At 46.1% G+C, this 25,352-nt stretch overlaps 1 protein-coding gene across 1 annotated transcript in view; it reads left to right on the plus strand.

Annotated features, from left to right (window-relative positions):
• GCC2 (GRIP and coiled-coil domain containing 2) overlaps nucleotides 1–25,352 on the plus strand; it is a 325,439-nt gene that overhangs the window by 286,159 nt on the left and 13,928 nt on the right. The window contains exon 21 of the mRNA XM_085622624.1: nucleotides 6,333–6,472. Coding sequence (XP_085478750.1) covers nucleotides 6,333–6,472 — 140 coding nt within the window. The remainder of the gene's footprint in view (nucleotides 1–6,332; nucleotides 6,473–25,352) is intronic.

A 25,352-nucleotide genomic window follows, 5' to 3' on the forward strand; every position in this document is an offset into this window, starting at 1 on the left:
CCTTTTTGGAATCCTTGTGCAGTCTCCTCCTGCATCCTCACTCGTGGAGAGTGCTGGGAGGCACCATAGCTGCTGCCCCTTCGCTGCTTGCCTCCACCTAGCTCCCTACTAGTCAATGAGAGAATTAGGAAAGCTGCAAACAGTGCAGCACAGTACTGTCAGTGTGCGCTGCGTACGACTGTTAAGTTCGGATAGTCAGCCCAATAGGTAGCAGGGCGCTGCATTTCAGGTTTCCCCTTTTAAGCTATAAAGGGAAGTTTGGGAATGTGCACTCTTCTGTCTAAGGTCAGGCATTAAAAGAGCTCTAGAAAACAACTGACATTTTATTTTTTCAAAATACTACATGTTGAATTAGTTTTTCCCACTATTATTTTACCCTAATATTTTTTACCGAATACTCACATTCAGGTCTGACAAATATATTCTAAGGTAGTCTGCATTGGTCTTATGACATAGATTGCAATTTGTTATATAATATGAGTATCTGTTCTGCTTGATTTGTTTTTCATTCTCAGTTTTGCATGTTATGTCCTCTGTGGCTTCCTTCCTATACACATCCATGCTAGACATTCATTCTTCTAGAATTACTTCTGTTATCAGAGAGGTGTGGCGCAGCGGCCAGAGTGGCTGACTCCGAAGAGTGGGGCTCACGTTTTGATTCCCGGCACCGGCAGCTGCTCAGCATCATGTGACTCTGGGCAATAGCTCACTTAATCTCCCCGACGGCCCCAGCACCTTGAAACCTTAAGGGGTGATATTTTTGCGCTTTACAAATTTGGATTATTATGATTATCTCATTTCGGACAACGATCTTTAATGCCTTTCTTCCCGTACACATCAAAGCTAGACATTCATTCCTGTAGATTCACCTCCGTTATCGGATATCATTTCAAACAACTGGCATCACTTAAATATTTGACGATGTGGGAGCTTTTGAAGAATTACAACATTTGCTTAGCATAGGGCAAGAATTGGCCTATGTCGATAGCAACTTCCATGGAATCGATTTTCGATATCAAATTCATTGCTGTCAGTTTTGAGAAAACTGAAGGCCACAGAAATAACAGGAGTAAGTTTTTATTATTAATTGACAATCATTTTTAAAAAATGACAACCAGAGAACAAATAAAATGCCTTTCTTGGACATTTATTTAGCATTTGACCTTTTAGTTGCCACACTGGGCTAATGCCTATTCTGAAATTTAGTATCTTGTAATGTAGACTCCTATACAGCATTTTGTTCAGATATGAAGAAACCGTTCTGATGGCTACTTCTAACTGTTCCACCGAGGAGCTAATTGTAATACTGGTCCCAATGCACACCAAATTTCATCAGCGAAGTCACTGCAGATCGAAGCCTTTAGGGAGACTATGCTCCTCGTCTTCAAGACACTTCACGCTCCCTCTAGCACGCCTGCAGGCCCCAATGGGTCCGCAGAAGCCTCAATATGGGTTATCTCTGGTTGATCCATCTTCGGCGCAGTCTGTGCCCCTCAGAGCCGCTTCGTGTATGGCCCCGGACTCAGCCGACTTTGATTCTGGCACCAAAATCTGCACCAGTCTCTTAGATGTCGACCACGGTGGAAGAGGAGGACCTACAACCTATCAGGGTGTCCAATTCCAAGCTAAATTTATCTTGACCGAGGACCCCATCCCGATCGTTATGTGGTGCAACCAATGCTCAACCCCTCTGACTCAGACACAGCACCATTACACACAGTCCCACACTTCACCAATTATTTGGCGTGGACTCGAACCACAGCCAGCTCTATGGAGACTAAAATGGGTGTGATGGGGATACGTTTGCCCCAAACTATGATGAGGACAACTGGTATGTGGACTTGCAAGATGTAAGTGTACAAAATACCTCACCCAATACTGAGTTTATTTCTCCCCTTGACAAGTGACTGAGGAGAGTGCATCATTTGCTACAGTCATTACGAGAGCTGTTGAAGTCCTTGACCTCCACCTCCCCACTATAGAGGTAAAAACTAATGTCCTTACTGAGGTTCTTCAGCCGAGCCAGGCTCTAACCAAACCTCTTCTGCCCTTCAGTGAGGCCCTCACTGATACTCTCTTGGGCACTTGGGCAAAACCATGTTCTGGACCTACAGTCAATCTCTAAGTTGCACTTTGCTGTGTACCAACTCCAAGCAACCCTTTTTTGTTTTTTTGCCCATCATCCAATTCCTGGGAGTTTGGTGGTGCAGACGTCCACCAGCAGAGTGAACCCTAACATCTTTCTGACTGCCCCTCCTGACAGAGTCCGCACATATGGAAACATTTGGCAAGAGAATATCAGCCAGGTTTGCCTTGAGGTCTACCAAAGCCATCTGCCTCCTAGGATGCTACATCCATGCACTCTGGGACATGGTTGGTGAGATCTTGCGGGCATCATCAAAAAACCTACGGGCTTTCTTGACCCAAACCATTCAGGATGGCCACATCACTCTCCTTGGGCCTTTTAACAATAGTTCGGTAGTGCCTCAAGCAGTTTTTCCCTTTTTCATGATACGCCAGGCGCTTGGTGTTTTGGTAACACCAGGACTCACTGCCTGCACAACAGGCATCCCGACCCTTTCGAGTACAGAGCTGTGGCCCCAGCTGAGACTGACCCAACCATCAGGGACAGCACACACGTCTCAGTCCCCCCACCCCGCCAGCAACAACTTCGGAACCTCTTTAGTGTGCTTTTAATGGCACTCAACCACCCTATAAGAAACAGGGTCCATCCACCACTTCCTTCAGGGGTGGCAGAGCATCACGTCTGACACGTGGATCCTTCAAATCATCCAGCAGGGCTACGCTCTGCCATTCCTTTTAGACCCCCCCCACCTGCATCAGAACAGCTTTCGGAGGACCGTGTTGATTATGCCTCAGGAGGAGCAGGCTCTTTTGGCCCAAAAAACATAGCGAGGGTACCAGCTTCAGAAGTCCGGACTGAGTATCATTCCTGCTACTTTATTGTGCAGAAAAGGACAGACGCCTTCGTCCTATTGTGGATCTTTCAATAACCTTAATCCTAGTGTGGATCTTTGTCCTCTCAATGCCTTACTGTGAAATGAAAAATGAAGATGCTCATACTGGCCCACGTTCTTTCTGCCCTGGACCTTGGAGACTGGATGGTGACGTTGGACTTAAAGGTTGTCTATATTTAAATCCCCATCCTGCAGGCCCACAGATGATATCTGCATTTCAAGGTGGGCTATGATTATATTCAGTTTGCTGTGCTCTCTTCCATCCTCACAAGTGCCCTTTGAGTGTTCTAAAACATGGTGGCAGGCGCTGCTCATCTTTGGCAGTCAGTGGTACCAGTCTTCCCCTACCTCGATGACTGACTGTTGAAGGCAGCGTGCCACAGTCTGTGACACACCAGCTCCAAACGACGGCGAACCTCCTGACATCACTGAGCTTCTCAATAAACCTTCCGAAGTCACACCTGACTTATTCGCAGAGGCTTCCTTTCATCGATATCATCCTACATACAGTGCACTTTCTGGCCTTCCCTAAGGACATTCAGGCTATGATCCCGATATTTCAGTCTGTGTCCTAGGTCTCACTGAGGATGGCTATGAGGGTTCTTGGCCTACTGGCCTCCTGCACCCTGCTCACTGCCCATCCCAGATGACACATGCAAGCCCTAAAGTTAAACCTGAAGTCTCAGTGGGCCCATAACCAAAGTAACCCTTCCGATTATAATCAGGTTTTGGAGGAGAGTGGAAACGATCTGCAGTGGTGACTGTTAGACAGTATTTGGACCAGTGGCAGATTCCTCTCGCTACCAAACCCAGAGGTGATGGTAAGGATGGATGTGTCATTACTGGGTTGTGGAGGCCATCAGGGAGAAGTGGAGATCAGAGGACTGTGGTCTCCAATGGAGACCTGCCTCCACATCAATTTGCTGGAGTTGCAGGTCATTCACTTAGCAATGAAGGCTTTCTTGTCAACCATCAATGGGAGGCTCGTGCAGGTTCACACGGACAACACATTCACCTTGTGGTACTGGAACAAGCAAGGGCAGAGTTGGGTCCTGGGTCCTGTTCCTGGAGGCTCTGCCCCTCTGTAGCTGGTTGGATCATCCCTAATTGTGCATCAACTGACGAAATCTTTGAGCGGACAAACTCAGCCGGCTTGAGTATCTGTCCTCTGATCAGACTGCCACTTCGAGAGCACCTTTTATTTGAGCAGCAGTGCAAGGTTTGACACCCGATCCTATGAAACTGGCACCTCAGTGCCTGGAAATTGAGCTGCAGCAGTTGAACTCTTTTGATCTTCATTTTAAAGTATTAATGTGATATTGGCGGCCAGGGACCTTTCTATAAAATCAGTGCAAAGGGCTAAAACAGTTTAGAGTCATAGACCATCTGATATCAACCTGGCCAAGTGCAATAAAAACGTTAAAATGTGCATTATACAAGCATCAATGAAATACTGTGCAATAGGGCATTAGCAGTTTGCGCATTAACAGTTTAAGATCATGAGCCATCCTATATCAACCTGCCTAAGGACAAGAAAATTGTGCAAACGTGCAATCGTTAGCAAACACTATGCAAATAAGCATACTGAGCCCCCAACAATAGGGAGGATAGGGGAGAGGGTTCCTCATACCCGTCCCCTAGCAGCCCCACCATTTATCACAACAACACTGGGATAGTGGTCAATCATTCTCTGTTTTCAACCCCTAGCAGTCCGTTGTTGAATAGTAACATTCTAGATATTGCACCACTCGAATATTCAACATAGAGTTCGATGGGTTTAAAGCCTCTATTGCAGCCGAGCTACAGGTTCTTACTTCCAGATCTAAAAACTCTTTATGCAGCATAGTCTAAAAAGTGTTCTAAAAAGTATACTCACTAGTGTTCACTTGCCATGAATCTGAAATACCAAGATTCTCTATGCTTCTCTGTGGATACTTGGCAAATTGACATTTCCCCCTCTACAGGTTTATTTCCGCCTAAGCCGGATGTGGCAATGAACCTTCGGGGACACTCCACAATCAATGACAACATTTAACAAATGCTCCTTGTCTAGCTATTGATTGTTTTATTAAAGAGAATTCAAGCCTTACTTGGGCTGGAGAAGCAGCATTTGATTGCTGATACTTGTTTATAAGTTCGTATTACAAGATTCTCCAGAAGATCAGCATCTTCACCCAGCATTAACTCGCCTCTGTATGATATAGTCTGAATCAATTTTGGTTTTATCACTGCCTTTAGATTGTGCCCCCACAGGCTTTTCCTCAAATTAGAGAAGGCAATATTTAGTGCATCTGAATTTGCAATAATGTTTTTTTTGTGCAGCAAAGGACCTCCTTGATTCCATTCCAATTTGAACCCTAGGTATGTGTTTCCTCAATTTTGGCCCCTTTGAGGCACCATTTCCCCTGTTTAGTTATTTGGCGATTTAAGGATATTAGTTTGGTCTTTTGGAGATTGATTTCCAGCTGGTTGATAATCGATTAATTGGCAAGCCTATTAATCAGTCTTTGCAGGCCTACTCGAGTATTGCTTAACAGGAGCAGATCATCTGCATATAGAATATTACACAGCTGTTGCCCTCCAAGACTCTGAGCATGCAACTCCACTTCAGCAAGAGACGGCAAAAAATCCGAAATAAACAGATTGAAACTGACATCCGTACGCCAGGGTGGTGTTTATATGCAGCTCTACTCTGTAATGTCCTGGACAGTATGGAGCGTGCGAGGAGCCATACATCGCCAAGTAGTGGCATGCAGGAGTATTGCTGGAGAACAGTTTCTGGATCCAGTTAGCACCTAGAGAGTACTCTGAGGTGAGGAATTTGTGCTTAGATAAGAGTATCCACCAAATTGCGTGTTACCAAAGATAAGTAACTAGTTCATCTTGATGAGAATTTAAAGACCACAGCCTGGCTTAGAAATTCTATCTGAACTTCTAAGTCTCTAGTATAGTAATGCCAAAAAGAGGTGGTACAGGAAATAGCGCCTTTTTTATTTACCTCTACAAACTTTTCTGGGTTACTGCCACTGTACGGCAGTCAACAGGTTAATTGATTGTACATTACTCTGAAGAGAGACCATTTCAGTAGGTAAGAAGTTAACTAGTTGCTTTTTGTTAGATGCAATATATTTGTATATTTGTATAGTAGCATAAGTATTGTACAATTCCTTAAAATGTGCATTGATTGCTTGATTAAAAACCATCCTCTTATTCATCCTTTAACTGCCTCTTTGTTCAACAGAGTGGTTTCTGTTTCAGCATTTTTCAGCTGTAGAATATAATGGTCAGTTTAAAAAGGTATACAAATGTAATGGATGCAGTGGTATTTATTTGTAAATATAAATTACATTTCAGAGCCTCCTCAGTGGCAACCAGAACTCTCCAAAGAAGAATTAGTACAAAAACTAAACACAACAAGTAAGAGTATTGACCATCTGAGCGGATTACTCCATGAGACGGAAGCGACAAATGCAATCCTAATGGAACAGATAACCGTAAGTGCTGTCCACATTTGTTTTATTGTTACGGTGCAGGCGAGCCCCCACTTGTGATAACCGCAGTGTACCTACAATAAATAATAAAGACAAAATACCTCATTAATAATATAGTCAAAGAAAATTCAAAAGAAAAAATAGAGAGAGGAAAAACACAATTAGGGGCAGTTCGAGCTAGAAGCAGAAGATAGCTGCGCGGAGATTTTGTGACAGGATGAGAAACAGGGCTTTATGTTAGTATAAAAAAAATATTGCCACCACATCAAGGTGCCACTAACAATACTGGGCGAAAAAAAGATATTTTGTTGCATGTGAAAGTGAATTGTAACGAAATTCCACAAAATTCACTTCACCTATCACAGAGGAAAAAAGGTGAACATCTGCTGAGCATCTTACCTACAAACTATATTCTGTCTGGTTTGTGTAGTTCCCTATGGAGAAACGAGTTCCAGGGAGAAACTAAATAAACTGCCCAGTTTTCACCTGAACTTTACTTTAGAGAGAACCACATAACATGCATGAACAGCGGAAAATGCCTGAAATCCATTTTTTCGCAGGTTCATCTGGAAAATGCATTTGGTCGTTTTTTGTGACCCAGTTTCGCACCGCTGGTTAACTTAAAAAAAAATGGATGGATTTGTCCTGTTGCACTAAATATTTCTCCGGACTTATAGAATCAAATTTCCACTTCTTTGCATGCCACTGATTATGATGTCATTACATCGAATTTTATATTTATCCTACTAAATTTACTAACCTAATTCTAGCACTGTACCAAGAACTTAACCTTACTCTAAGTCCAACCCAATCTCTTACCCTAAAACCAACCTATATAAAATCTAACACTACATTATAACCTTTCTGTACCCCAAAATCTATCCTTAATCCATTGGCAAAGGCAATTGGACTGGCTTTGGCAAGGCTGCAATGTTTTTGTTTTAATATTTATATTTTTGCAACATATGAAATATGCATTAAAAGTTTAAATGTAACAAAAATTAAAAGTGCTACAGACTAAAAGTTGCATGCATATGTTTGAGAAAAAAAATGAATTACCCAGCGCAAAAATAAATTAAAAACATTACAAAAGTAGAGATTAGGCCTGGTACTCAAGTTGATTACTTTTTAGATGTATGTGCCTATGTAACTGCTTTTACCCACAGTGAAGAGAACCAATTTCTGAAGTGGGTTAATATTGTGAAACGTAAAAATAATTAGTGTTTGACACCCTGACTATTTCCCAAACAATAATGCTAAATATGTTGGAACCTGTGCCTAGAAAAAGCTAGTTAGGAATATCCAGATATCCATTTTCCTTTGTGTATAGAAGAAGCTATTCTAATAGAATTATGTTGCAAAGTAACCTTTAATATCCTTAAGTTATTAATTTATCCTAGGTGCTGCAGCCCCGCTTTGGCTCCCTGTAAACACTACACAATACCTTGTTGTGTGTGTTCTACAATAAAAACCATTCGATGTGTGCTTATTTTCTGACTTGTGAAATGTCAGGCCCACTTTCTGCTGACATGCTTGATAGCACAGAGGATAGCATGTGATTGTTCCACTTTGCTCTCAGACGACGAGTGAATTTTTACTCCGTATCACATCAGATTTACCTATGAACCATGTCCTGCATTGGTTTTTAAGCTTGCTGCAGAATTCCTTTCTCACGTGTTAGTGCATGAAGCCTGGAAAAAAGGCACTAGGACCGTGTTTCCATAGGAAATCTGAAAATTCTATTTTGAATAACTTTGGCGCCGGTTGACGAATCCTCGCGAAATTTTCAAAACTAATGGGGCGCTCCGCTCAGCTCCTACCCTGAAAGTCTCGGGGGGATTCGTCAAGCGGGGGCCGAGAAAAAAGGGGGGTCCCAAAACTTGTTTTCCCCATGCATTTTATCATAGGACCTTTAGTCGAAGGTACAGCCCGAACGGCTGAACAGAATTACTTGAAATTTGGCAGAGAGGTAGTCCTCCGGTCAGGGAAGTGCCTTTTGCAGGTCTGGTGTCAATCTGTTCAGTATTTCCTGAGAAAATAGCATTTAAAAGCATATACATATCTATACGGTGCCGTGCGCGAGCGTAATTCTGATTGGTTGTTAGATGTCAGTCAACATTCGAATCGGTCGAAATCAGGAAGTGTCGGCCGCCATTTTGTCTGTCACACTGAAAAGGAAAGGTGGAGAACGTGAACAGGGGGCAGGGAAGAGAGTTCCTGACCCCCTAGCCTTTTTCAGGGGGTCACAGTAGGACCCCGAATGTCTAAAAAAAGATTTTAATTTTCTTTGAAAAAAATGCGGGGTACGCGCACCGTGCGCGCACGGTAAAAAAAATCTTTAAAAAAAATAGATTTAAAAATCAAGTTTAAGTGTTTAGATATTAGGTGGCTCTAAAAAGAGCCGTTGTGTTCATGGAGTGTTTTTTTGTACCTACAAGTAAGTACCGATGCAGAGTCTAAAGTTCAAGAGGAAGACTTCATCATTGAAATGTATACCGTCTCCTCTACAGATGTCTTTCATGTTGTAACGCAAGTTGTTGTGGTATATAGAACCCATACCATAGTCTCTGAGGAAAGCAGAAACAGACTTATTGACGTGCTTTCTTGCTTTGTCAATCTGCGGACAATGTTGGTTGGACCAGTTACACTTTTGCCTTTGGCATATATTAGAATATACAAAGGCAGTTTGTGGAAAGAGTGACATCAATTGCACAAAGGTGTCCTTAACAAGCATTTCCAGACCTACCCCAGTTAAAGTGTGTTGGACTTGGCCCTTTTTCCATCATTTTTTTCATTTTTGTAGTGTTAAGGTGCAGGTGTTCCCTTCTCCCAAGATGGCTGCCACAGACCCCTGCTAATGCAGGGTGGTCGTTTTTTCATAGTAGCACCCTAGCTGCCAGGAGCTGGCTGGGACCCACAACAATGTTGCGATACCAGCCTGCCTTTTTGTCCCATAGTTAGAGTGGGGAAGCTCCTGGAAGAAGCTGGAACCTTCTAGAAGGGAGGTGGGGTTTTACTTTTGCCGCCTTGGCTAGAGGTCACCTGACCTAGGGCTACTTAAGAGTGGGAGGGAAACTTTTGTAGTGAGTTGGCCATTGGGGTGAAGCAGAGCTGGAAGAATCCACCAGGAGTGTAGGCGGTAGGGCCTAGCCAGGGACTTATGCCTCTGAGAGTGACAGGATTTAGGTACTGCCTCTTAAGTGAGTGAGGTGCCCTGTGAATCCCACTGATCTTTCCCAGTAGTAGGAGGACCCAGAGACTCTCTGCCAACCTGACTAGGAAGGATCTAGTCGCCCTCTCCATCCCTACCCCTGTAACAGAACCCCTTAAGGGCGCCAGATACATCTGCGCCACAAGACTTCATCTGTCAACTGAGAACTGAAATCTAACTTCAAGAACTGAAACTGCATGACAAGAGCGAGCTGTAAGCCTTGAATGCCAGAGCTGAGACTGCGTGTCCAAGCTACTCTAGTGAACAAAATACTAAGCCGATTGCCAAGACACCGGTGATCGACCAGGTACTAGCGCTGTGACCCCCGCGCTTCCTACCCTGGTCTGGGACCCCCGGCAGCGTGCTCTGCTGAGCACTTTACCCCATCCTTAATTTGAGCCCCCCCCCCTGCGACGACGAAGCCAGCGCGCTCACCGCTGCGGCCTGGAGGCCTGGAGGAGTGCCCTGCTGTGTTGCGAGGCCCAGGAGAAGCCCGGGGCCCCGTCGCTGCCGTCGCAGCCGAGTGAGGAGGTGCGCAAGGTCGGGGCCGAGTTCCCCCAACGCCGTGAGGACGGACGCCTGCTGACGCCGAGACGGAGGTAAGCCCGGAGGCCGAGATCCCCCCTGGTGCGCCCCCTGCTGGTCCGGAAACCGCACCGCACTTGGCCCGGGTCGTCCCCTCCGTGGGAATCCCCTCCCCTGCCTGCGCGACGGAGAGTCCCCGCCGAGGGATCCTGTCCGTGTCCCCCCTTCCGTAAGACTGAGAGCGGTGCTTAGTGAACTGCACCGGAGCATAGGGACCCGCTCCGCAAGTCCTGTCAGTCTCCCCGCTGGAAGCCGCCTAAAGGAACTGACTAACATTACCCTCGTGTGGCGCTTCCCGCCACCGACCCTGCTTCCCCCGCTGGAGTGACAAGGGATGCGAGTAGCGCACTGTATGACCTGTTCCGCTCGAAAGTATTCACATGCCCGCGATCGCGAGTAGTGCCTGGTGTTATATGCTCTACTCGATAGTGATTACCTTAAAAGGAAATGCGAGTAGCGCCTTGTGTTACATGCTCTACTCGAACGAAGTTGTTTGCCAGGAAATGCGAGTAGCGCACTGTGTTCCATGCTCTACTCGATAGTAATTGTTTTGCCAGGAAATGCGAGTAGCGCCTTGTGTTATATGCTCTACTCGGCAGTAATTACATGCTAAGGGATGCGCGTAGCGCATTGTGTTTTATGTTCTGCACGAAGGAAATTCTACACCAGGATCACGAGTAACGTATTGTATTATATGCTCTGCTCGACTGTAATTACCTACCAATGGTTGCGCGTAGCGCTTTGTTTCATATGCTTTACTTCGCAGGATTAGGGGCCATTGATTACGAGGAGCGCTCAGTTCCACAGGCGCCATGTTAGTGAGCCCAATGTGTCCCCGTTCAAGTATCATGCTTAGTTAGACGGCTCGTTCAGGGAAAGACTTTACGTAAGCGCGCACAGCGCTAGAACAAGGTTAGGCACTGCATAAGTATCACCCAGAGTGTCGAATGTAATGTCATGATGGTATTATAATTCATGTATTACCTTGTTATTTCCTGAACTGCATCTGACCAACTAAACTTGGATAAACTTGAAGTATTTGCATAATTGAACGGTGTGGCGTCCCTTATTGTGTGTGTTCCTAGTCCATGAGAAGCGTGTGGTGTATGGTTGCTTAACACATAGCCCTCTGGTTGCCCGACCGGCTCGCGCCACGCTACCGCCTATAGGGCCTGGTGACCCCAGGTTCCTACATTGTTGGCCAGCGGTGGGATCCTTGGGACTTGTGACCATACAGCACCCTTCCGTGAGGCGAAGGGCGCCACAGTTAAACGCCTATCCTACATTTTTTTTTTGTTCCACAGCTCAGAAACCATTGTTGCTGGATCATTAGTTCCACTGTCCAGGTAGAGAGTGCAAGAAGCCTGGTTAGCTATTGACTGTTGCCTACACCCTAGGAATTTTCTCCTTAGAGTCTAGGTCCCCACCTGCCAGAATGGAATCCCGGCTAGCTGACCTCGAGGGGTACACTGTGAGGCAACTGAGGGAGTTCGCGCAGGAGTTGGGGGTGCCTGGGATGCGGAGGGCCAAGGCGCCGGAACTCCGTACCGCCATTAGGGCATGGGTAGAAGCCCACCCAGAAGGGAGAGGGGATGAGGGACAGGAAGCGCCAGATGCACCTCAGGAGGAGAGCGCCCAGGAAGTCCTAGATATCCTGAATGTAGACATGTCCGAGAATGTGCCCCCAGGAAGACGTTCTGGGGCCAGTAGTAAGACAGGGTCTAGCAGGAGCGTGTCTCCAAGGGAGTATGAGGACAGAAGGGAAGAGAGGCAGTTAAAATGGGAGCTGGCCAGGCAGGAGAAAGAAAGAGAAATGGCCAGATTGGAACAGGAAAAGGAATTAGCAAAATTGGAATGGGCAATGGAGGAGAAGAGGATGGCGCACGAGCTTCGGATGAAGGAGTTGGAGCTGCGTGCCCTCCAGATGAGTGTGTCCAGTGAGGACACTGGTGGCAGCATACCGGAAGCTCCACAGGAGCTAGAAGTTTATTTACCCCAGGATGACATCACCAGGGTGTCTGAGGAGGCATTGGGGTGTGAACCTGAAGGGGGTGGTGCAGGGATCTCCCAACCCAGCGAGGTGGGAGGAGTGGCAGATAGCCCAGCTAGGTCCCAGGGAGAGAGGGTTGTAGGGCCTCACGACCTATCTGTAGGAAGGCGTGAGACGGGGAGGTGTCCCGAGGTGCCCCAACCGAAGTCTCAGGGCCTGGAGAGTTCCGCAAGGGAGCCCCAGGTTGGGAGCCTAGGCTGTCCCGATGTGCCATCCAGTGCAGGGGAGCCCCTAGTGTCAGGAGGACCCAGGGCGACTGTAACCAGTGCTCCTGAGGTTCTGGGGTTGGCCCAGTCGCAGGGTTTAGATCCTGTGCTGGGATGCCAGGCTCAGGGGTTGCCTGACCTGGCGGGTGGGGCCTCTGCTAACAGGGTCCCCCCGAAATTGACTTCCAGGGGTACTTTTCCCGTTAGGAGGGTGCTGAAATCTGGAAGGGGGTGCAGAGGGAGGAAGGTCTCGCCTCGGGCACCAGCTCGGCCTAAGGGTTTAGACCCTAGGTTGAGGAATCAGTTGAAGGGTCAAGGCCCTGTACTGAGAAGACAGTGGTGGTTTGAGGGTGCCTCGCAGGGTAGGGTGAGGAACCCCAGAAGGAGAGTTAGGGGGAGGAGAACCTCGCCCCTGAAGGCTGGTCAGCCTAAGGGTGTGAACCCCAGGAGGAAGGACCAGAGGCAGTTTAGGACTGCAAGGAGGAGGACCGGAGTGGTCAACAGGCACTACAGGCCTGGGGCTACTGCCCCCCACTCCGCGAGATCACCCGGGCCAGAGACATCTGGACGGCCCAGGGGCCGGTCCTGGCCACGACTAGCTAGGGAGCCCCAGTGGGGTGGTTTCGTTGGTCCAGGGAGGTTTGTTAGGGAACCATTGGGTTCCAGAGCGGAGGAGAACCTGCGGGTGCTCCTGTCGTTGCGGGCCTACGTCCACCTTTTCTCGCCCCAAGCAGGGAAGACCATCAAGGCATTGATCGGTCTGCCCTGGCTTTTGGCTGGAAGGGGGTTATGTTGGACTTGGCCCTTTTTCCATCATTTTTTTCGTTTTTGTAGTGTTAAGGTGCAGGTGTTCCCTTCTCCCAAGATGGCTGCCACAGACCCCTGCTACTGCAGGGTGGTCGTTTTTCATAGTAGCACCCTAGCTGCCAGGAGCTGGCTGGGACCCACAACAATGTTGCGATACCAGCCCGCCTTTTTGTCCCATAGTTAGAGTGGGGAAGCTCCTGGAAGAAGCTGGAACCTTCTAGAAGGGAGGTGGGGTTTTACTTTTGCCGCCTTGGCTAGAGGTCACCTGACCTAGGGCTACTTAAGAGTGGGAGGGAAACTTTTGTAGTGAGTTGGCCATTGGGGTGAAGCAGAGCTGGAAGAATCCACCAGGAGTGTAGGCGGTAGGGCCTAGCCAGGGACTTATGCCTCTGAGAGTGACAGGATTTAGGTACTGCCTCTTAAGTGAGTGAGGTGCCCTGTGAATCCCACTGATCTTGCCCAGTAGTAGGAGGACCCAGAGACTCTCTGCCAACCTGACTAGGAAGGATCTAGTCGCCCTCTCCATCCCTACCCCTGTAACAGAACCCCTTAAGGGCGCCAGATACATCTGCGCCACAAGACTTCATCTGTCAACTGAGAACTGAAATCTAACTTCAAGAACTGAAACTGCATGACAAGAGCGAGCTGTAAGCCTTGAATGCCAGAGCTGAGACTGCGTGTCCAAGCTACTCTAGTGAACAAAATACTAAGCCGATTGCCAAGACACCGGGGATCGACCAGGTACTAGCGCTGTGACCCCCGCGCTTCCTACCCTGGTCTGGGACCCCCGGCAGCGTGCTCCGCTGAGCACTTTACCCCATCCTTAATTTGAGCCCCCCCCCTGCGACGACGAAGCCAGCGCGCTCACCGCTGCGGCCTGGAGGCCTGGAGGAGTGCCCTGCTGTGTTGCGAGGCCCAGGAGAAGCCCGGGGCCCCGTCGCTGCCGTCGCAGCCGAGTGAGGAGGTGCGCAAGGTCGGGGCCGAGTTCCCCCAACGCCGTGAGGACGGACGCCTGCTGACGCCGAGACGGAGGTAAGCCCGGAGGCCGAGATCCCCCCTGGTGCGCCCCCTGCTGGTCCGGAAACCGCACCGCACTTGGCCCGGGTCGTCCCCTCCGTGGGAATCCCCTCCCCTGCCTGCGCGACGGAGAGACCCCGCCGAGGGATCCTGTCCGTGTCCCCCCTTCCGTAAGACTGAGAGCGGTGCTTAGTGAACTGCACCGGAGCATAGGGACCCGCTCCGCAAGTCCTGTCAGTCTCCCCGCTGGAAGCCGCCTAAAGGAACTGACTAACATTACCCTCGTGTGGCGCTTCCCGCCACCGACCCTGCTTCCCCCGCTGGAGTGACAAGGGATGCGAGTAGCGCACTGTATGACCTGTTCCGCTCGAAAGTATTCACATGCCCGCGATCGCGAGTAGTGCCTGGTGTTATATGCTCTACTCTATAGTGATTACCTTAAAAGGAAATGCGAGTAGCGCCTTGTGTTACATGCTCTACTCGAACGAAGTTGTTTGCCAGGAAATGCGAGTAGCGCACTGTGTTCCATGCTCTACTCGATAGTAATTGTTTTGCCAGGAAATGCGAGTAGCGCCTTGTGTTATATGCTCTACTCGGCAGTAATTACATGCTAAGGGATGCGCGTAGCGCATTGTGTTTTATGTTCTGCACGAAGGAAATTCTACACCAGGATCACGAGTAACGTATTGTATTATATGCTCTGCTCGACTGTAATTACCTACCAATGGTTGCGCGTAGCGCTTTGTTTCATATGCTTTACTTCACAAGATTAGGGGCCATTGATTACGAGGAGCGCTCAGTTCCACAGGCGCCATGTTAGTGAGCCCAATGTGTCCCCGTTCAAGTATCATGCTTAGTTAGACGGCTCGTTCAGGGAAAGACTTTACGTAAGCGCGCACAGCGCTAGAACAAGGTTAGGCACTGCATAAGTATCACCCAGAGTGTCGAATGTAATGTCATGATGGTATTATAATTCATGTATTACCTTGTTATTTCCTGAACTGCATCTGACCAACTAAACTTGGATAAACTTGAAGTATTTGCATAATTGAACGGTGTGGCGTCCCTTATTGTGTGTGTTCCTAGTCCATGAGAAGCGTGTGGTGTATGGTTGCTTAACACATAGCCCTCTGGTTGCCCGACCGGCTCGCGCCACGCTACCGCCTATAGGGCCTGGTGACCCCAGGTTCCTACAAAGTGCCTAGGTCATTTCCACCACAATGCACAATTATAAGGTTAGGCTGTGGGAGATGTAGGAAGGATTTCACCAAAGGCATTAATTGGTGCCACTTTAACCCTCTCTGACCAATCCATTTAATGTCTACATTTGGCAAAGCAAGGTCTTTCACAATACCTCTTTTTTCTGCAAACTTTTCACTCCAGAAGACATAGCTATGACCTATATTCCACACTGTGAACATCTTCCAAGGAGATCTGGATGCACTCAGAAGGTGTCTTTCAGTAGAATGGCAATATGGAATGAAAGATAGTTGTAAAATGAAGGCTTACATACTTTTTTAAAATAAAAACAACTCATTGGCTGTTTTAAACCATTCTACACTAAAAACTAGGCTGTATGTTCACATTTATAAAAGCATGTTTTGTATTGGTTCTGAAAAATGTGTTCCCACAGAATATTAGTTTGGATTTGCTGTTAGGTTTGAAAAGTCAAGCACTCTTGCTGTTTGGATTTGAAACATTGTGTGCTGAACTTCTGACCTCTCTGCTCACACCAGTGTTCCATAGCCTGTTGCTATGGTAGCAGGCATAAGTCATGGTGGGGGTAGGGATCATTTGGAAAGGGTTGAAATTTGCAAGCAATACAAATGTGTTTCCATTTAAAAAAAAAGCTGGAGAACGTGGAAAGGGGGAAGGGTAGAGAGTTCCTGACCCCCTAGCCTTTGTCAGGGGATCCCTGAAGGATCACGAAGGTTGAAAAAAACGATTAATTTAAAAAAAAAAAAAAAAAAAGTGCGAGCACGGCAAAAAAACAAGTTTTAGTGTTTAGATATTAGGTGGCTCTAAAAAGAGCCCTTGTGTTAATGGAGGGACAGAGGAACAGAAAAACGCAAACGTAAAAATCTATGGCAGGAGGCATGAGTGCTGGTCTTTCTTCCTCTGAATGAGATCAATACTGGTTTCACCAAGAGAAATAAGAGCATGGCACTCAGTGCACCGTATATACACCCTCTGAAAAGAAGGGCGTATATCCAGAGGAACAGTAGAAGGTGAAGCTGCAGCCGCAGAAGAAGTGCTCGGCTGAGCTGCCGAAGATGTGCTCGGCTGAGCTGCCGAAGATGTGCTCGGCTGAGCAGCTGGAGGGTTTTCACTAGCAGCTCGAGCAAAAGCCACAGGATGTACTGCTTCACAGTGCCTTAACATAGTGTGAATGCTAAAAGAGTATTTCTTTGTAGGATTCCCGCGAGATAAGGTTCTACCACAAAGAAGACAGGTGACTTTGGCAGCATTTTCCTTCTTCTCCCCCTCAGGAAAAGTGAAAAACTGCCATATGAAAGAGTCTTTCTGCTTCCTCTGTCTCTGTCTCACAAGAGTGTCCTCCTGCTCACTCATAGAAGTTGGCTGCTGCTCTGCCATTGTATCGCAAAAACAGGTCAGCTCCTTCTCCTAGGGAATCAGAAGTAATAATGAGGGGAGTGGGTGTGGTGTTGGAAGAATCTGAAACTACTAAGAACCAATGAAAAGTGTTGTTTCTCAATTACATGACTTACCGTGCGCGCACTGAGCGCGCACGGGGTACGCATGGAGCACGCATGGAGCACGCACGGAGCACGCACGCATGCGCGTTCGAAGCACGCGCGTATGGTGCACGCACGAATGCGCGAACGGATTACGCACGCATGCGCGTACGGAACACACGCGTACGTAGCGTACGCGCATGCGCAGCGCGCACGTAGAGCGCGCACGACGTACGCATGCGTACGTGGAGCACGTACGCATGCGCACACGGAGCACGCGCGTACGTAGCACGCGCGCATGCGCGTACGTAGCGCGCGGAGCGTTCGCGCGCAGAGCACGCACTACGTACGCATGCGTACGTGGACCACGTACGCATGCGCACACGGAGCACGTACGCATCGTACTCCATTCGCACGCCGTTCGCGCACGATGACGGTGCAAGCACGGTACGCGAACGCTGCGCGCACGGTCAAAAACCCGTAAAAAAAAAAAAAAGTTTATAAAAGAAATTAACTATGCTGTTCAACTATATTCCAAAAAAAAAAGAGAAGAGCCATTCCATATTACAGGTTACAATCAATCTAGAACTATATACATAGGTAGCTTACTGTAAAATAAATATTTAAAAAAATATAATACATTCATAAATTAGCATTTAAAAAACCTTGCAAATTCACTTAAAAAACCATAGGTTTCAGGCACGTTATAGTTAGGAATTAGCATTTAAAAAACCTTTGAAATTCACTGAAAAAACCATAGGTTTCACACATGTTATAGTTAGCTGGACATTTCACTCGTACAAAACCATTGAAATTCCCCCGTTATAGTTAGTTCAGCTAACTATAACTCGCGCGCCCGCAATCCACTGCTGATGATGTCACATATTACATCACTCATGACATGGTCAGTGACATCACTCATGACATCACCCATGACATCTCAAATGACATCACTGACATCACTGATGACGTCATCCATGTGATAAATTACCACATTTTCTCACACCCTAACATAACCTTTCAAACACCGACTGAAAATTTCAGAGTTACATTCTCAAAACCATACGTACTCAAATACCAATAACTGGATACTCACTTATTAACTCTTAGGTCTACATAGCACTCCACTCATTCACCTGTACAGTCACTCATACTTAGTCACTCCATACAAGACTATCATATGCATTTAGACACCTATATAGACACTCGCACACCGCCAATCATCCATTGAGGAACTAACACACCTACTCAGTCGTGTAAGTAATTAAACACAGTCCAATTTACTCACCTATACAGTTAAACACACTCAAGTTCACTTACTCTTAAAAATAGTACCACATTCTTACGCTCTTATACAAAAATTGATACAAGCACACACGCATCCATACAGCCACTCTCACAATCACACACTCTCACATATACCCACTTATATACTCTTACACGCATATATACTGCCTTTCATTATGTAGTTAGTCACACATGTACCACTGAGCTATACATTCAATCCCTAACACACCCATACATACACTCATCCAACCATACAGTCCCTCACAGATGCACTCTTAAAACCATGCACCCATAGAATCACCCACTGAAACACATCTATGCACAGAGTAACACACACCCTACCCACACAAACACACAGGCACCCATACAGATACTCAGACAACCAATCAATAACCCATATAGACACTCATATAGCTAATCACAAAACCATGGAGCAACTTAGACACCAACACACAGACACATACAGACATTTACACAGTTAAGTCACTAGTCTGCAGTAAGATACATTTAATGACTCACTTATAGATTCAGTTATGCACCACAGAAAATCATCCATATACACACTTGTACACCCACTCATTCTTCAACAGGCCTTTCCCTATATATATATTAAACATTAAAATTGTTAAGAAACACATACTCAATGGATGATGTCATCAGTGATGTCATTTGAGATGTCATCAGTGATGTCATGAGTGATGTAATATGTGACGTCATCAGCAGTGGATTGCGGGCGCGCGAGTTATAGGTAGCTGAACTAACTATAACGGGGGAATTTCAATGGTTTTGTATGAGTGAAATGTCCAGCTAACTATAACATGTGTGAAACCTACGGAGCACGCGCGCGTACGGGGCACGCGCGCATGCGCGTACGGAGCACGCACGCATGCGTGTACAGAGCACGCGTGCATGCGCGTAAGGAGCACGTGCGCACGGAGCACGCATGACGTACGCATGCGCACACGGAGCACGTACGCATGCGCACAGGGAGCACGTCTTCGTGCGCGCACCGTCAAACTCTAAAAAAAAAAAAAACTGTTTATAAGTTTATAGAAGATATTAACTATGCTGTTCAACTTTATGCAAATTCAAAAAAAAAAAGAGCCGAGCCATTCCATATTACAGGATACAGTCAATCTATAACTATATACATAGGTAGCTTATTGTAAAATAAATATTTAAAAAATATAATAATACATTCATAAATTAGCATTTAAAAAACCTTTTGAAATTCACTGAAAAAACCATAGGTTTCACACACGTTATAGTTAGAAATTAGCATTTAACAAACCTTGCAAATTCACTGAAAAAACCATAGGTTTCACACATGTTAAAGTTAGCTGGACATTACACTCGTAAAAAACCATTGAAATTCCCCCGTTATAGTTAGTTCAGCTAACTATAACTCGCGCGACCGCAATCCACTGCTGATGACGTCACATATTACATCACTCATGACATGGTCAGTGACATCCCTCATGACATCACTGATGACATCTCAAATTACATCACTCATGACATCAACCTTGTGTAAGAGTGGCAGACCTCTTATCCTAATATAAACTTTGATACACATATTGAAAAATACAAACTAAAGTTTTGAAAACTATAGAGATACCAATACCAGTTAGAACAACCTATTCAGTAATTCCAAAATCTACATACGCATCCACTCATTCATCAACACTTCTATATAGTCACTCATACATGTAATCAGTCATCATATGTACTCATACACCTATACATCCTGTTACACACCTACACTCATACATACAGTTACTCACACATGCAAATAAACATCCATTTACTTGCATATACATCTATACACACACCACTACACTTACTTCTACAGAAACGTACACATACTTACTCTCTTAAACAATCACTTATAGAAACACATACTTATTTATACAGGAACTCTTCCAATCTCTCACTCTCATATATACTCGCTTATATACATCAATACTCACATATACAGTTTAAAACATATGGACTTACTCATAAAGACACTATTGAGACAGTCATTCACTCTTACTCACTCATACACACACTCATCCACCCATACTGTCCTGCTCACATACTGTCTCTTCAAAACACATACAAACAGTGAGTCACTCATTCATGCATCTATACGCTAAGTAACATCCCCCACTGAACCATACACACACTCAAACTGATACTCTAAAAACGAACTAATAACCCATATACACACTCATGTAGCTACTCACCAACCCATGCAGCCACTTATACACAAAGAGAGATACTGTTACAGATATTTAAATATTTAAACATTACTCACTAATACTTGTATTCACTAAGATACTGTTAAGTCATTTATACAATTAATTTTACAAAAAAAAAACCATCCATTTAGACACTTAGGGCCTCATGTAGGTAGCTAAATACCGGTCGGTAACGGCCAAAAATCGGTAAATATCCCGTTACCGACCGGTATTTAGCTATTTGAGATGTAGGAGGCATAATTTCAGGGTTCGGTAAATTACCGAATCGGTAAAATACCGATTCGGTAAATACCGAATCCTGAAATCATATGTAGGGAGCACTCTAAAGAGTGAAAATTATTATTAAGAATTCGTTATTTACCACCAAATACAGGTTGGTGATAAATAACGAATACCTTGCAAAAAGTAATATTTTGCATATTTAAGAGTGCCATGTGGCAGACATACATGCCCTTAGGGCATGTGTGTGCGCCACATGTGCACACATGCAAGATTCAGGGGTGCAACAGGGTGTCAATGTGACACCCTGCCACCCTTGAATATGCTCCCCCCATTACCGAATCTGTATTTACCGAATCGGTAATGGTGACTGGTTTCCCATTAATACCTATGGGCCTCCAGGCCCATAGGAATCAATGGGAAGGTAATGCCTCATTACCGAATCGGTAAATACCGATTCATAATTACCGAATTTTTCCGATTCGGTAAAATTTACCGAATTATTACCTACATCACATTTACCGATTCATAAATACCGAATCGGTAAAATTCGGTATTTATGAATCGGTAAATGTGATGCTACCTACATATGGCCCTTATTTACCCATTTATTCTTCCATCGACCTTGAGATATACATATATAAAACATATGTAATTTTCAGAAAAACACACATTCACTGGATGATGTCATCAGTGATGTCATTTGAGATGTCATCAGTGATGTCATTTGAGATGTCATCAGTGATGTCACTGACCATGTCATGAGTGATGTAATATGTGACGTCATCAGCAGTGGATTGCGGTCGCGCGAGTTATAGTTAGCTGAACTAACTATAACGGGGAAATTTCAATGGTTTTTTACGAGTGAAATGTCCAGCTAACTATAACATGTGTGAAACCTATGGTTTTTTCAGTGAATATATATATATACATACACTAATGTTGAACTGGTGATTTTAATCAATTGTAGGTTTATATTTTTTAGTACCACTGCTTTGCAAGGTTCTAGAAAAGCGCTTCCGTAGTCAGTTAGCATCTATTCTTGAAAACAATCAAGTTTTTGATCCCCTGCTGTCTGATTTCAGATCACCAGAGTCAGCAGTGGTTTGTGTCTTACTTGACCTGCAAAGAATGCTTGATGAAGGCAACAGGGCAACTCTAGTTTTTCTAAATCTCTCGTTTTCCTTGAACATAATTTCATGCAAGGTTCTTTTTGTCTCTTATCAAAGACATGTGCTTCGTTGCTAGACTGGTAGGTTTGCACTTTAAGAAATGCCAAAACATGCATTCAAGTTCGTGGCCAGTGTCTCGCCGCCATTTTCTGTCATCTTCAAAGCAAGCTATGGAGCATTGCACCACAGAGCTCATCTGTGAGTATGACCCTTTTCAATGTGTGTGTAGCCCACGTGGTCAGCCAACTTGGTTGTTTGGCCTTACACTAGTGGCATATGCAGATCACACAAAGTGTTGGCCTGGGCAACCATTCAGGATTTGCACAAGAAAGAGTTTGAGACTGTCATAAAGCAGTAACCAGCTTGAAGAGGTTCAATGCTGTGAAACTAAATAGAAATAAGAATAATGTACTGTTGGTGATCAGGGTAGGGGTGATTCCTCCCGTGGCTCTTTAGACTTAAGGGTTAATGAGCTGGTCTCAACCTTCACCCTCCATCACACTCTGGTGCCCACAGTTAGAAATCTGTGATTCTTACAATATGTTATATTTAGATGCACCACAATACCAGATTCAAAAGTTGCTGTTATTGTCTTAGTTTCCGATCATGAAAAGGGTCCTCTTCAAAGATTTGTGACATGTAAATCAGGCCCTGACTAACCAAGACCATATTTATCTAGATCCCAAATTTCAACTGTACTTACTTGCCAAGTCCCTTTGCTACTCCTCTTGTCGATTGGTTGTGGCCCCTCAGTCTGTTGAGATGGGTGATGACTCCTTTTAGTTTTTTGCAGCCAGGCCTTTGAGCCAACTTCCCTTTATTCTGTGTTTTTCAGACGTCTAATTTAAGGTTCCATAAGCTTTTGAAGATATGGCTCTTCACAGGCTCTGATTAGAACCTTTCCTTGTTTTCAGTACAGTCATTTTGCATCCATAAAACAAACTCAAATCAAATTACTTTAATTCTTCTTGCTTTAGATGACGATGGAGCCTTGATATATTTCTAGTCTGGTAATGTCCACAGGTCCCCAGGGCCAAAAATGGCTCCAGGAGGGGGCCGCATGGCACCCTTCCTTTCTTGTATGGGGCCCCGGATAGGTGGTGAACCCTGGGGCTCCGCACAGACCCCCTCTTTAGTGTCAATGGTAACCCGGGAAGGTGATGGTCGCCGAGGCTCGGGGGATCCGGGAGGCCCCCTTTATTCATTTAATTTATTCCCCTGGGGAAGTGGTGGTCCCTGGGGCTCAGTTGTGTCACGTGGGTCCCCCTATTCATTTTATTTGTAGCCCCAGGGAGGAGGTGGTCCCCAGGGGGGTGCGCACGTTCCCCCCCCCCCCCCCCCACACTTTTATTGCATCATAAGCCCCAGGGTAGGGGCGATCCCTGGGTCATATAACTGCCCATGGAGGGGGGGGGGCACGTGCGCTCCCCCCTCCTTTAATTTAATAAAGGAGGCATGCCCTGCGACCTGACCCACACGGAGGCTTAGTTAAAAAACTACACGGGAGACCGCGCTTGGTTTTTATTTCTTCATGCTTGACAAGGTTGTGCTACAAAATTATTATTTTTAAGTGCTTTTTTGCCCTATGGGACCATCAGACCAGAGCTAAGGAGTCAGGGTATTCCTACCATGACCACTTTAAGTTTTTTTTTTTTTTTTTTAAATGTTTTTTTTTGGGTGAGACTCGGCTGAAGCCGAGTCCCAAAATGGCTGTCAACACTTCCTGGTTGAAGTGTTGGCAGGAAATCAGAGATCTGCAGATCTATGCACAAGCTTGTTATTATTCGCAAATTAGCCAAGATTGTAGATAAACACATTTGGATTTCCTTTTTTTCTCTCAAACTAATGAACGGATTTACACCAAATAACTGAAAGCATGATCTGCAAACCAAAATCTACCCTTCTACCAAATTCGATGTAATTCCGTCCAGTGGTTCAGGCTGCAGGCCTATCTAAAGGCTATATAGGAATTAACATGGGAAATGCACTTTTTTTGATCCCTCCTTTTTCTCAGCCTCTGCTTTACTAATCACCCTGAAACTTTCCATGAAGAACCAGATTCCTTGTGGCACCTTTATGGGAAAATGTGAAGATTCGTCATACGGTACCCATGTTCTAGGCAAGTCAAAAAATGCTTTTCCTATGGAAACAAGGTCCTAACTCTAGCTACCTACTGGCGACCGCCAGTAGGTAATATATATAATCACTGATTACAGAGATGTTACAGTTAGGCTCAGGTTTCACTCGTACAAAACCAGAGAAAGTCAGTAGTTATTGTTAGCTGAGCTAACTATAACTCTTGTCCCGGCAATGCACTGCTTATTACCTCACAGATTACATCACTCATGACATGGTCAGTGACATCACTCATGATATCTCAAATGGCATCACTGATGACATCATCCACAGAATCTGACACACCCACTCACACCCCCATGTAACTTTCATATACACCCACTCCAACTTCCACACTACTGGTGGAGCAAGGGGCGGGGCCTCCAGGCGAGTTGCCAGTTTATTTTTTTTTTACCAAATTGTTGGGAAGGGGTCCTCATGCCACCCCCCCCCCCCCCCCCCTTCGCCAGGCTGATTTGGGCCCCTGGGACCTCATCCCCAGGCCGGTTTTGGCCTCTGGGACTCCATTCCCCGGGTCCCGGACTTAAATTTTTAATTTTTTTTTAGTTTTTTAAATAAAAGAACTGGGGGGCCCTCCTTCCCTGGGCCATTTTTGGCCTTGGAGACCCCATCCTCGGGGCCTGAAAGGGATGAGGGGGATGGGTCACGTGATCCCCCTCCTGAGGCCAGTTTCGGCCCCTGGGGCCGGGCCTTTATATATGCATTTTTTTTTAAGCGGAGGGGGACCGCTCGGCCCCCCTCCCCAGTTCAATTTCAGCCCCGGGAACCCCAGACCCTGAGGCCAGGCCTTCAATTTTTTTCTTTTTTTTTTTTAGATGCGGAAGGAGGGCCAGCGAGGCCCCCTTCCCTGGGCCAATTTTGGCCCCGGGGACCCCATTCCCCAGGCCTTGTCACTACGCTGGGGGAGCCGGCATTGCTTTGGTATTCAGGGAGCTGCTCCCTGAATCCCAAAGCAGTGTCTGTTTCCCTGCTCGCTTCACAATAGGCAGGGAAACAGACACTGCTCTGCTTTCAGTAAACAAGAGCATTTTTGCTCCCGGCGGTGAAAGCAGAGAGTTTGCTATGGCTCCCATCAAGCCATAGCAAACTGTAGTGTCCCGGGGGTGGGCAACTCGGGACATTGCTGGAGCCTGCCCTAGGGGTGGCTGCCCCAGGGCCATCTAGAGCTCCACAAGGGTGGGCCGCAGGGACCCCTCCAATTTTAAGTAAGCCCCAGGGAGGTGTTGGTCACCGGGGGTCCTCAACAGACCCCCT

The sequence above is a fragment of the Triturus cristatus genome, chromosome 8 (assembly GCF_964204655.1).
Source record: "Triturus cristatus chromosome 8, aTriCri1.1, whole genome shotgun sequence".
Taxonomy (NCBI): Eukaryota; Metazoa; Chordata; class Amphibia; order Caudata; family Salamandridae; genus Triturus; species Triturus cristatus.